The following is a 14112-nucleotide window of genomic DNA, read 5'->3' on the forward strand; positions in this document are numbered from 1 at the left end:
ACGAACCCCCAATTTATGGACACCCTAACATGGGAAAGCCCAATTTATGGACACCCTAACATGGGAAAGCCCAATTCATGGACACCCTAACATGGGAAAGCCCAATTTATGGACACCCTAACATGGGAAAGCCCAATTTATGGACACCCTAACACACGAACCCCCAATTCATGGACACCCTAAACACACGAACGACCTCCCATAACGCTATTAACACCAAAAGTCCACCGTACGTACATTTGTTGGTGCCGAAGGTCATCAAATTTAATGTAAACTCTGTTTTTCTCTCTCCGCGGGTGCCTGGCTTTCTGAGTACTTCCAGCGTTCTGTTTTGTTTAAGACTTACAACATCAGAAGTGTTTTTTTATTTCACAGTCCAACTTCCACTTTCATTCATCGCTTCAAGAAATCTTTACCACCTCCCCTCTCTCTCTCAACTGGCAACACATCTTTGTAATGCCAGATTTATTTTGATCTTCTAATCACAGGTGTCCTCTCTACTCCACCCCTCTGCCTTTCCTTAACTTCATAAAGGAAGATCATTCTACTCTGGAAGTGTATTTCCTCTTGCAATACCGTTTGGGGTCAGATGGTGTCACTTGGGGCTTCTTTAGAACAATGAATGATAATCCGACTGGAGACTGCAAATGCTGGAATCTGGAGGAAAAACAAACTGCTGAAGTAACTCAGTGGGACAGGCAGCATCTGTGAAGGGAAATGAATTGTCAACTTTTTGGGTTGAGACCCGGTTAAGATCTGGCTAGATGCTTAAACAGTCAGAATATTAAATCTGACTGGCTACGTAAGCAAAAGAACACAGAAATGTCCAATAAAGAATCGGATTTAAAAGTTGACATCTCTGGAGATGAAGCTTGTCAATGTGCGGACAGTGTGGGTGTGAGCTTGGGGTTACCTGGATGTGTGTGGTGGAGGTGGGGTTGTGGGGGGGGGGGGGGGTCTCTCACTAAGGAATGTGGGTTTCATTTTGGGATGTTATAGCAGTGGATTCCTTGGAATATGATTTGCTTGCATTTAGAAGAAAATTGGGTAATTAGGGTGAGCATAACATTGTCCATATTCACAAAATGCTGGAGTAACTCAGCAGGTCAGGCAGCATCTCGGGAGAGAAGGAATGGGCGACGTTTTGGGTCGAGACCCTTCATCAGTCTGAAGAAGGGTCTCGACCCGAAACGTCGCCCATTCCTTCTCTCCTGAGATGCTGCCTGACCTGCTGAGTTACTCCAGCATTTTGTGAATAAATACCTTCGATTTGTACCAGCATCTGCAGTTATTTTCTTATAGCATTGTCCATGGTCGATCACGTGTTGTAAACTTATCTGAGGAGATGACAACGGTGGTCTAAGAGAGTAGGGCAGTGGGTGTTGTCTATTTGGATTTTATTAATACATTTGATAAAATCCCTCAGGGTAGGCTGATCCAGAAGATTAAGATGCCTGGGGTCCATGGTGAATTTGTTGTTTGGATTCAGAACTAGTTTGCTCACAGAAGACAAAAGGTGGTGGTGGAAGGGTGTTTTTTTCTGGCTGGAGGGTCTGTTACCAGCAGGAATTTGTGCTGGGACCTCTGTACTTTGTGATACATATAAACGACATGAATGTAAATGTAGATGGGTTGGTTAGTAAGTTTGCAGATGACACCAAAATTGCTGGAGTTGCCGACTGTGAGGAAGATTGTCAAAGTACACAGTGCGATATAGATGAGCTACAGAAATGAGCAGGGAAATGGCAGGTGGAGTTTAATCCATGCAAGTGTCTGGTGTTGCACTTTGAGAAGTTGGATGTAAGGAAAAAGTATATAGTTAATGGCAAGACTCTCAACATCTTTGATGCACAGAGGGATCTTGGGTCCAAGTCCATAGCTCCCTGAGAGTGTCAATACAAGTAGATAGAGTGGTAAAGAAGGCGTATGTTATGCTTGCCTTCATCGGTCCAGGCATTGCATTTAAGAGTCGGGAAGTCATCTTGCAGCTTTAAGCACTTTCATTAGACTACATTTGGAGTATCGCATGGAATTCTGGTCATCCCATTACAGGAAGTGTGTAGAGGCTTTGGAGAGGGTGGAGAAGAGGTTTACCACAATGTTGCGTGGACTTGAGGATATTAGCTTTAAGGCGAGATTGGCAAACATAGATTGTTTTCTCTGGCACATCAAAGGCTGAGGGAGACCTGATACAAGTATAAAAAATTATGAGAGGCATAGAATGAATAGGCAGTCAGAACTTTTTTCCGAGGTTGAAAATTCCAAAGACTAGAGGGTCTAGCTTTAATGTGAGAGGGGCAAAGTTTAAAGGAAGTGTGTGACTGAAGTTTTTTTACACAGAAAGTGGTGGGTGCCTGGAACGTGCTGCCAGGGATGCCGGTGGAGGCAGATATGAAGGCAGACTTTTATATAGGCACGTGGATACGCAGGGAGTTCTAGGTGGGAACATGGGCTTGTAAGGAGAATGTAGAATGGTTTCAGTAGGATGTGGCTAGAACTAAGTAAATGGGCAGGCAGGAGATGGCAGATGAAGTACAAACATCTGAGGTCATATATTCCAGTACAAAAAAATAGAAGATTTTTTTTTTTTTAATGGTGAGTCTCTGAAAGATGGTAAATGTTTCATGGGACCTGGACATCCTCGGACATAAATCACATAGCTAACATACAGGCGTGGTGAGTGATAATGTTAGTCTTTAATACTAGGGTTTGAGTAGAAGAAGAATCTTGCTGCAATTATATGGGTTCCTGGTATGACCACAACTACTGGCCGGTACTTCATTGTCACACACAAGGCAGTGCCTCTCCACATCCAGTGGCCAGTCCTCCCAGCGGTTGGCCCCACACAGTGGCCAAGGATCCCATCCACTGGCCATTGCCTCCTCCCACCCCCAATGAATAGTAACTCTCCCCCACCCAGTGAATAGTAAGTCTCCTCCACCCAGTGAATAGTAACTCTCCCCCACCCAGTGAATAGTAACTCTCCCCCACCCAGTGAGCTTTAAGTCTCCTCCACCCAGGAGCTGTAGCTCTCCCCCACCCAGTGAGCTTTAAGTCTCCCCCACCCAGGAGCTGTAACTCTCCCCCACCCAGTGAGCTTTAAGTCTCCCCCACCCAGGAGCTGTAACTCTCCCCCACCCAGTGAGCTTTAAGTCTCCCCCACCCAGGAGCTGTAACTCTCCCTCACCCAATGAATAGTAAGTCTCCCCCACCCAATGAATAGTAAGTCTTCCCCACCCAGTGCCTCCATCACCATCCACGAGATGGTGGCATTGCAACTCGTGTGAGCGAACAAGGTGGGGTGGAGGCATCACGACGAACCCTTCGGGTGAGTCCGACGACTGCGTTTCTCGCCGCGGGAGAGCGAGTGCCGGGACCAAACCCCTGGGAGCGGGGCGTGTGGAGAGGGTCTCGGAGCCCGGGGCGTGTGGAGAGGGTCTCGGAGCCCGGGTGAGGACACACCCCGCGGCGGGGCGGCTCCCACGGGACATCAGCCCAGCGGCGAGGCCGGATGTGTAGAGAGGGGAAGGGGGGGGGGGGAGAGAGAGAAAGAAGAAGAGAGAAGCCACAAAGCCAGTTAGAGCCGCTCAAGCGGCCGCTCCCTACCCTCGGCTAGCAGAGGGGCTAGCACGGCCTTCCCGGCCGAGTAGCCCGCGGCTGCTCGCCCAGTAGAGCGGGAGCCAAGCAACATGGACCTGAAGGGCGAGCTGCAGAAGTCTATCTGGTACGCGTTCACAGCCCTGGACCGAGGGAAGAGCGGCAAGGTGTCCAAGTCTCAACTGAAGGTAAACCCTTGTACCCGGAGCCTCGCCCTGCTCCCTCCCTCCCTCCCTCCCCCGGCCGGGGTCCCCCCTCTACCCGGAGCCTCGCCCTCCCTCTCTCCCCCGGCCGGGACACGCAGGAGCGCCCCTGGAGAAGGGTCTCGACCCGAAACGTCACCCATTCCTTCTCTCCAGAGATGCTGCCCAGTCTCCAGGAGACTCCAGTGTGTCTACCCAGGAGACCCAGTCTCCAGGAGACTCCAGTGTGTCTACCCAGGAGACCCAGTCTCCAGGAGACTCCAGTGTGTCTACCCAGGAGACCCAGTCTCCAGGAGACTCCAGTGTGTCTACCCAGGAGACCCAGTCTCCAGGAGACTCCAGTGTGTCTACCCAGGAGACCCAGTCTCCAGGAGACTCCAGTATGTCTACCCAGGAGCGCTCCGGATCGAGCCCGTCCTCTGGTGTCCGGCGCTGAGACGAGGGAGCGCCTCACCCCCACAAACTGGGGAGGGGGAGGGGGGGGGGGGGGGGCAGAGACACCGGCCTCCAGCTGGACCTCAAACACCCTACCACCCCCAGCTGGAGAAAGGGCAACAATGACACACGGGTGGGGACCATCTCAAGCGGTCCCTTCCTATCCATAGCTCTGGCGGGTAGCGTTAAGGACAATCCCAGAAGATTTTATAAATACATAAGGGGGGGAAAAGGGTAACTAGAGAGAGAGAGAGTGGGACCTCTCGACAATCATCTCTGTGTGAAGCCACAGGAGATGGGCATGGTCCTAGACGAGTATTTCCCCTCTGTATTTAACGAGGAGAAAGACAGTAGGACGGATGAAATTGGAGCAGTCACTGGAAGTGTCTTGAGAGCAGTCAGGGTTACTGTGGAAGAAGTACTGAAGGTACTGTCGTGTTTGAAGGTAGACAAATCTCCAGGACCTGATCTGATATATCCGAGGACATTGTGGGAAACTAGAGAGGAAATTGCAGGAGCCCTGGCTGAAATTTAAGAGTCGTCCTTAAGAACAGGAGACTGGAGGGTGGCAAATGTTGTGCCTCTTTTCAAGAAGGGCTGCAGGGAAAATGCTGGGAACTATAGGCCGGTGAGCTTAACATCTGTAGTTGGAAAGTAACTGGAGAGTATTCTGAGGGATCGGATATACGGGCATTTGGATGGGCAAGGGCTGATTAGGGATAGTTTGCATGGTTTTGTACGTAGGAGGTCGTGTCTCACAAATCTGATTGATTTTTTGAAGACGTGTCCAAAATGGTTGATGATGGCAGAGCAGTCGATGTTGTGTACATGGACTTCAGTAAAGTGTTCGACAAGGTTCTGCATGGTAGGCTGCTCTGGAAGGTTAGATCTCATGGGATCCAAGGAGAGATAGCTGAATGGATAGCAAATTGGTTCCATGGAAGGAAGCAGAGGGTAATGGTGGAAGGTTGCTTCTCGACTGGATGCCTGTGACTAGTGGTGTGCCTCAGGGTTCAGTACTGGGCCCATTACTGCTTGTCATCTACATCAATGATTTGGATGGGAACAGGTGGGCGGAGGAATGGTTGATGGAATTTAATACAGAGAAGTATGAGGTGTTGCATTTTGGGATGTCGAACAAGGGCAGGACCTACACAGTAAATAGTAGGCCTCTGGGTAGTGTTGTAGAGCAGAGAGATCTAGGAGTACAGGTGCATGGTTCCTGGAAGGTCGAGTCGCAGGTAGATAAGGTGGTCAAAAAGGCTTTTGGCACTTTGGCCTTCATCAGTCAGAGTATTGAGTATAGAAGTTGGGAGGTCATGTTGCAGTTGGATACGATGTTGGTGAGACAGCATTTAGAATATTGTGTTCAGTTCTGGGCACCATGTTATAGGAAAGATATTGTCAAGCTTAAAAGCATTCAGAAAAGATTTACGAGGATGTTGCCAGGACTAGAGGGTGTGAGCTATAGGGAGAGGTTGAGTAGGCTGGGTCTCTATTCCTTGGAGTGCAGGAGGATGATGGGTAATCTTATAGAGGTGAATAAAATCATGAGAGGAATAGATCGAACATCCAGGGGAAATACTGATGTTCACATGGGGAATACGCAAACTCCGCACACAGCATCCAAGGTCAGGTGTAAATCTTAATCTCTGGCGCTCTGCCTCTTCCAGCTGTTTACTAACCTGCCCTGAAAACAATGCAACTCTAACCAAATAGATTCTGTATTTAACCTCTCAACTACATCCTTTCCTTCCAACATTTTAATTACTTCCTTATTGAACACCACCACCTAACCCGGATCAATCTGAAGAAGGGTCTCGACCTGAAACGTCACCCATTCCTTCTCTCCTGAGATGCTGCCTGACCTGCTGAGTTACTCCAGCATTTTGTGAATAAATACCTTCGATTTGTACCAGCATCTGCAGTTATTTTCCTACACTACCAACTATACCTCCTCGTTAGTCTTCTCTATCAGAATATCATAAATCCTGAAATAATAAAGCCAGATGTAATGCATTTTGGAAATTCTTAATCGGCCCTAATCCTCCAAGGTTATTTGTAGTTGTGCCTTACCATTCTGCATTTTGCTACTCTTATCCTGTTACTCAGGTACAGGAAGTAATAATCTGGGGAAAATGCATAGTAAGATAGAAGGCTATTTCTGTTGCAAACCTACCCTCCGAGTTCAGTCTTGACCTCTCGGAGTGGGGTAAATCTGGTTAAGATTCACAGGCAGCGCACCCCAGGACTCCTTCACAAGTTTATTAAAACCAAGCAAATGATTTAAATTACAATTCAAACACAAAGTACGTGCTATAACTCCTGGATAAGCACTCAACTGAGAACACAGTCAAAGTATCATCTAACTATCTAACTGAATATACCAATTTATGCCAAGGACAATAAATAACTCCATATGCTAAAAAACAGCTACCTGCATGTTAACTAGCTCTTAATAAAACTAATCATATAGATGCAAGCATATAATTTGGGTTATCAAGCGGGCACATCCCTTCACTGGTGTTTCGTTAATATACAATGAGCTAAAGGTCCACTTGCTGAAGGTACATTGGATGAGTACCTCCAGGTGACTCAGCAGGTCTGTCACTGTTGAACGAGTTCAACGGTTTCACTGAACCTCTGCTGTCAACTTCTCTCGGCCACTGCAAGATCCAGCAGACAAGTCACGGTGACTATTGAATCACAGCTGCTACATGGGGCTTAGTTTGTATCCAAGCTTTTATCTTCAGTGCGGATCGTAAGGTTCGTGTTTGCTGCCCTCATAGAGTAACTGTTTTATTACTGCAAGTGAACCCTGTTTTCATTCTCAGAATGCACACAAACATGTGAATTGGGAGCAGGAGTAGGCCACTCGGCTCCTCAACCCTGATCTATCAATTTATTAAGACCAGGGCCGATGTGATTGTAACCTCACCTGCTATTACAACAACCTTTCATTCCCTGTCAACCTACTTCTTCCTTAAAAAGACTGTGCTTCATCATGTTTGAGGAAGATAGCAAAGGTGGTTATCGTAAATTACGGCAGGATGTTGGGTAAATGTTGCTGAAGAATGGTTAATGGAGTTAATGCAGTGTGAGGTGTTGCATTTTGGGACGTCAAACCAGGGTAGGATCTTCACAGTGAATGGCAGGGTTATGGGGAGTATTGTGGAGCAGAGGGATCAAGGAGTGCTGGTGTATGTCTTCAAGTGGGTACACGTGTGTAGCTGTACAGAGTGGTTGTAATGTTGGTGAGGGGATTGGAGTGATGTGGAGGAGTGAGGGTGGAATAAAGGGCTGGAGATTAAGGGGAGTAGTGAGTTACAATGAGCGGAAGCAATGCGGGAAGAGTGAGTGATGAGTGGGGCTCAACGTCCTGCAGACTGGGTGCAATGACGATGGAGTGCAGAGTATTTGAATGGAGTAATGAGTTGGAGGAGGAGGGGAGAGCAGTTTGCACCAGAAGGGGTGGCAGCATTGTTTATTTGTGTGGAGCAGTGATCTGTGGAGCTGCTGAATAAACTAAAGATGGTGCAGTGATGAAAGGGAAAGTGTCTCTTAGTGGTTAACAGATCACTAAGGACTGTTCATTGTCCAGTGACATACAGACGTGCATGCACATGGACGGCCAGTTAGAGCAGTGGGTGCTCATATTTGCATCGGCCCCGTCCACCGAGCATGTTTGGTTGGCGCCTGGCAGTGGGGGTACCGACTGATCTCCTCCAACTCGACCCCCTTGGCCAGAGGGTGTGGTTGTCACTTTGACTGTGGGCTGTGGGAGCGGTAAGCGTGAGAGACACCGGGTGCTGTTTGACCAGGTTGAAGCTCCACTGATTGTTCTGCTGCCTCCTGCAGGTGCTGTCACACAACCTTTACACGGCGCTGAACATCCCTCATGACCCCACTGTCCTGGAGGATCACTTCCGAGATGACAACGACGGGCCCGTCTCCAGCTACGGCTACATGCCTTACCTCAACAAGTACATCCTGGGCAAAGTGAGTCAGTGCTTTCAATCGGAGTCACGCAGCACGGAAGCAGGCTCTTCAGCCCACCTACTCCATGCTGACCACCCACTGACAGTAATGCCTCACATTTCCTGCCATCCACCTACACACTCGGGCCAATTCACAGTAACCAATTAACTGACTAACTGACTGAGTATTGCATTCCCTTAGTAGCAATGGGGTGAGAGTGTGGCATTTTGTAACCCAGCACAGGAGAGCAAAGCCTTGTCACTGGAAAAGAGCAACACACCAGGCAATTACCATTCAGTGAGCTCCAGCATTCATCAGTACTCCAGCTGCTCAGTGTTGACCCACTCTACAGCACTGAACTCCACCAGTGCCCCAGGCCCACAGAAGCAGCCCTCTACAGTTTGACCCCAGTCCCAACATTTGACAAGGCACAGCTCTCTCAGTAGTGAAGCAGTGACCAGCTGCATTTCAGTCCACTCGTGTGGAATACATCCTGTGACAGTGTGGTCTATCCTTAGTTTGGTTTAGTGTAGTTTAGAGATACAGCTTGGAAACTGGTCCGTAGGCCCACCATGTCTGTGGCGACCAGCGATCCCTGCACACTAACACTATCCTACACACACGAGGGACAAATTGCAATTTCACCGAAGCCAATTAGCCTACAAACCTGTACATCTTTGGAGTGTGGGAGGAAACCAGAGCTCCTGGAGAAAACAGCGGTCACAGCGAGAACGTACACACTGTACTGAAAGCACCCATAGTCAGGATCGAACTCGGGTCTCTGACGCTGTAAGGCAGCAACTTTAATGCTGTGCCACCATGCCATCCTGGTACTGACACACCAGCAGTGCAGCACACCACACTAGTGCCATATTGATCCTGCAATATCCACTTAGTGTTGACCTTCCAGGACTCAAAACCTCTCAGTACTGACTGGACAACCCAACAATCCCTCAGTACTGAACTTGGAACAGGACAGCACTTAGTACTGAACCTGGGGCTGTACAGCACTCCCTCAGTACTGAACCTGGGGCTGTACAGCACTCCCTCAGTACTGAACCTGGGGCCGTACAGCACTCCCTCAGTACTGAACCTGGGGCCGTACAGCACTCCCTCAGTACTGAACCTGGGGCTGTACAGCACTCCCTCAGTACTGAACCTGGGGCTGTACAGCACTCCCTCAGTACTGAACCTGGGCTATACAGCACTCCCTCAGTACTGGACAGTGGAGACTCTCACTGTATTGGTTCTCTGACAGGTAGAGTGTTCCCTCAGTCTTTATCTTCCAACCACTGATGTAGCAAAAGGCCAAATCTGCCTCCACCCCTCGTGATGTAAAACACTTGCACCGTCTAATTCTCTCCACGTGTTGTCCTTTTTCACTTTTTCCAGGCACAAGATGGTAATTTCGACAAGGAAATTTTCAATGAACTCTGCTGGACGCTGACAGCCCGTAAGAACTACAAACCCTCCATGAGCCAGAGCCTGATCGGTGAGAGAGAGGCCTTCATGCTCTGGTGTCTTTTCAACTTCCTGTCCGAGGACAAGTATCCCCTGGTCATGGTGCAAGAGGAGGTGGGTCCACTGCAGCGGATTGTGGCAAAGGGGGGTGGTGTCGAAATAATTTGCGAGTGACGGTTAACTTCCTTATTAGCAAGAACTTGTCAGATAAGGAGAACAGTCAGGCTGTTCTGCAGATTCAAAGCATGCAGTATTATTAGATAATTTTTGATAGGATAAAAGCAAGGTTAGTCACGTACACTTGCTTACAGGGTTAACTATTGTGATCCAGTATTCAATAACGTTCCACTGAAAAATAGGCTTCTTTATCTTCAAGGAAGATTATGGTGTCTCGGTGTAGTCTTGACTTCACAAGCTCTTCCTTGTGTTTAGCAGACTTGTTTTTTAATTCTATGGGCCACTGGCACCAGGCATATTTAGCCCTGAATATAGCTCTGAAAGATACATTCACTGGAGTAAAGTTTGATTCCCACAGAATGAAATGCTGCCCAAGTTGAAAGACAAAATGGAGGAACAGCTCAGTTCTTCCCACAGTTCCCACAATGGAATGAGGCGAGGTTAGAGTGCGACTCTGGAAATTGCTTCTTGCTTTGTTGTCATTGTCTAACCTGGCATTGCCCGAATAACCTACATCTGCCAGGGACCAAGTTATAGGATGCCAGCAGCTTGCATTTATGTCCTTTAATGTCCTAGAATCATAACTGCAGACATGAGAGTCTGGGGCCAGAATTAGTCCACTACTCATTAATTCCATTTGGTGGAATATATATATAGAGATCTGACTATTATCTGTTGCCCCGGTATATTTTCTCTTGAAGTCACAGTACAGAGCTAACTGCCAGTGAGGTTTGCAGATCCTCCCCCCCTCCCACCCCATGCTCTGAGGGCAGTGGTTAACCACACTCATTGCAGTTTGACCCAAATTATCACATGCCTTGGCACTGAATGCGATATTTGCCAAACTTTAACTTCCTGCTGTGCTACCCAGGGAATCAACTGAAGAGGAGATGACCTATAATGGTTACTAAGGTGACACAACCTCCTCTGTCATTCTGAATTGTTTCTGCCGCCCTTGATTTTAGAATGTAGCGTATTTAGTAAAATAAGAGTATCCGTTTAACTTTAAAATGGCCTGTTCTTTGTGCCAGTCTTGTGCATAAAAAGATTATTCATTATTTCTAAAAATGGTTCAAAGTGACGTAACAAAGAGTGCAATGTTTACAGTTCTGTACAACTATCCACTTTTGTCAGGGCAGGTTTAGGAAACCTGGATTAGGTGCATTGGAGTAAATGGAAAGTGAGTCATGTACCAGTGAACATGTACACTGGGAGTCAATGGGTTGTTTTGTAAACTGGGATCACATTAATGTGAGTCCATGGAATGTTTACTTTACTAGCATCATTTTCAAACGGTGTAATGGGAAGTTGTTTTGTATACTGGGATCATATATATGGGGAGTTGTTGGGAAAGGGTTTCCGGTCAGCATACCGGGATTATATCTGCTAGGAAAGAAATGGAAAAGGGTTTGGTTTTCATTGATTAAATGAACTGGGAGTGGAAGGGATGGGGCCAACTGTATTTTCTTATCTATTCCTTTTATTTTCCTTCCATCTTTCAATATTTTCTCTTCTTTTGTTCTTTTTTCTCGTACTTCATTCTTTTCATCTCTTTACTCTTTTGTTCTTTATAGAACACTTTGTTCCATTCTTTATTTCCCTTATTCAGTTTCTTCCTTTCTCTCCCATTGACAATGACTATCCAGTGCGCATGTTCAGTTTTCAGCGCGAGGTGAGGAATGGGCGGGATGATCGAAGATCCATTGAGTCTCAGTCAGGGCAGCGAGGGAGCAGAGGTCTGGTGAAGTCCATAGGAACTCGGCTAACAACAACAGAAGAAGGGGAAAGGAAGTTTTGTTCAGCCACTTAATCCGGATCTGTTTTGTTTCCCCGTCTTGGTCTGCTCAGGTTGTGTACTTGTTAAGGAAGTTGTTCACGGCGACAGGACAGGAGTGGCTTCACGAAGAGGAACTGAGCGACCATTTTACACAGAACCCCTCCCTTGAGGGAGCCGTCACTGTCTGGCAGTTCTTGGACATGATGGAATCGGGGAAGTTGACCAAGCCAGCCAGCAAGGAGACATTCACTCTGGGCATCCAGTCGGTTTATGAGGAGTTGGTGTTGGACGTGACGCAAAAGGTCAGTGGGTATTTCCTGAACCAAACATTCCCAAACTGTGCCGTATATTCCTGAACGTCTCCAATGGAATCTGGGAGAAGTTGGCTGATAGAAGCATAGAAAATAGGTGCAGGATGAGGCCATTTGGTCCTTTGAGCCAGCACCGCCATTCATTGTGATCATGGCTGATCAATGTTTCCTTTGATCTGGTACGGCGTATTTATGCTGGAGATCTGGCTTTCCCTTTGCCAGTGCCAGACTAGTTTCCCAGACTGCGGTTGAGCATTTTCCCGGCACAGTGCCGTCGCTCCAGATTCCACCTGGGCCGACCCAGGAGATGGAACAGCTCGCAGCAGGGATAAATCAGCAGAGTTCCCTCAGCAATTGGCTTACTCCGAGTCATCAAGGATATGCAAATAAAAACACGCCTTTTGTTCGGTTCACAATTAAATAGAAATTTAAGGAACCATTTAAGGAACTAATAACAGAATCAGCATGATCTATGTATAGAAGGTGCCATTATTTGTTTGAGATCAGATGATATTCTAAACTGCAGGATCAGAACCTGTGTAGAACAGTACAACAGGATAACAGCCCTAGGGGCGACAATGTTTACATTGAACATGACGCTAAATTAAACTAGTCTTCAAACCCTGCTTGTGATCTATATCCCTCTGTTCCCTATTTTCCATCTGCTTATCTAAAAGCCTCTTAAAACACCACAACCTGCTTCTACCACCACCCTTGGCAGCCCGTTCCAGGCACCCACCACTCTGTTAAAAAAAAAACTTGCTGCACACGTCACTTTTAAACAATCCCCCTCACATCTTAAAAGTATGCCCGCTAGTCTTTGACATTTCCACCCTGAGAAACCATCTGCCTGCATGTGGACTGTCTGCTCTATCTTTGCCACTCATCACTCCATAAACATCTGGCAGGTCAACTCTGAGCCTCTCTCTCCAGAGGAAAAAAAAACTACTTTGTACAACCTCTCCTTATAACTAATACCCTCTAATCCAGGCAGCATCCTGGTTAACTTCTTCCGCACAATCTCCAAAGCCTCCACATCCACCCTGTAATGTCCTCTGTCACACCCAGTGAGAATGTGGCAGTACCCACCAATTCATCTTAATAGGACTGGAGACTAACATGAGGAAGAATTTATTCTGGAGTGAGTTCAGTGACGGCAGAATTTGAAACTCATCGCATAGACTTTGGACAGATATCAGGTAGAAGTCATCGGTGTCTGTGTGTCCGTGTTTAGTGAGAAACACTACAGTATTGCATGGAATCCACTGGGAGTCTCGATTCCTTGGTTGTGGGAGATGATGCGATTACTAGCAAGTGTTTAATGTGGAGTTTCCCTGTTGCTCTTTCAGTTCCTTTGCCGGAATTGAGGAATTATTAATCATGAAATTATTTAAATTAGTAGTAACTAGACCGAGTGGGCCCGTTGGGCCCGTCCTCGTAGGGTTTCCATTGTAACCGGGAGGATGGGAGGGAGGGAAGTGGGAGGGAGGGGGGGAGGGGAGGGTGGAGTGGAGGGGGGAGGGGAGGGGGAAGGAGGGGAGGGGGATGGGGAGGGAGAGGGGAGGGAGGGGGGTGGGGGGAGGGTCTATTTTACTTTAAAATAAACAGCGTTCTTTGTTGAAAAGGAAATAAACTTATCTATAGAGCATCAGCTTTTTTAAAATAAATAAAATCAAACTTAATGAAAATCACATTCCTCATTTTAAATAAATGTCTTTGTTATAAATGAAATCAAACAGCGGGAGAGGCGACGGCGACTACACCTCCCGGCGGTCAGCGCTGCTGGGACGGGAGGGAGGGAGGGATGAGGGAGGGAGGAGAGTGGGGAGGGAGGGGTACCTCCCCTTTTCCCAGTACTCTTCTTTCCCAAACCACCAAGCCCCCTGTTGTCCCCCTCCCCAGTCCCCATTCTCAGACCCCCCCATTCTCTCTCCCCCAGATACACTCTTACTCTCCCCCCCCCCTTTCCCCAGCACACCCCTTTCCCCGTTGGGCCCGTCCTCGTAGGGTTTCCATTGTAACCGTGAGGCAGGGAGGGAGGGCGGAGGGAGGGAAGAGGGAGGTGTGGAGGGAGGAGGGGAGGGGGAGGGAGGGGGAGGGGGAAGGGGGGGAGGTGGAGGGAGGGGGGAGGGAGAGGGGGAGGGGTGGGGGGAAGGGGTGAGGGTGGAAGGGG

At 47.9% G+C, this 14112-nt stretch overlaps 1 protein-coding gene across 1 annotated transcript in view; it reads left to right on the forward strand.

Annotated features, from left to right (window-relative positions):
- The first annotated feature begins 3631 nt into the window (after positions 1–3631).
- LOC144603374 (differentially expressed in FDCP 6 homolog) overlaps positions 3632–14112 on the forward strand; it is a 39096-nt gene continuing 28615 nt past the window's right edge. Inside the window, exons 1-4 of the mRNA XM_078416531.1 lie at positions 3632–3785; positions 8094–8234; positions 9606–9788; positions 11700–11930. Coding sequence (XP_078272657.1) covers positions 3690–3785; positions 8094–8234; positions 9606–9788; positions 11700–11930 — 651 coding nt within the window. The 5' untranslated portion in view covers positions 3632–3689. The remainder of the gene's footprint in view (positions 3786–8093; positions 8235–9605; positions 9789–11699; positions 11931–14112) is intronic.

This window comes from Rhinoraja longicauda, chromosome 20 (assembly GCF_053455715.1).
Source record: "Rhinoraja longicauda isolate Sanriku21f chromosome 20, sRhiLon1.1, whole genome shotgun sequence".
NCBI lineage: Eukaryota > Metazoa > Chordata > Chondrichthyes > Rajiformes > Arhynchobatidae > Rhinoraja > Rhinoraja longicauda.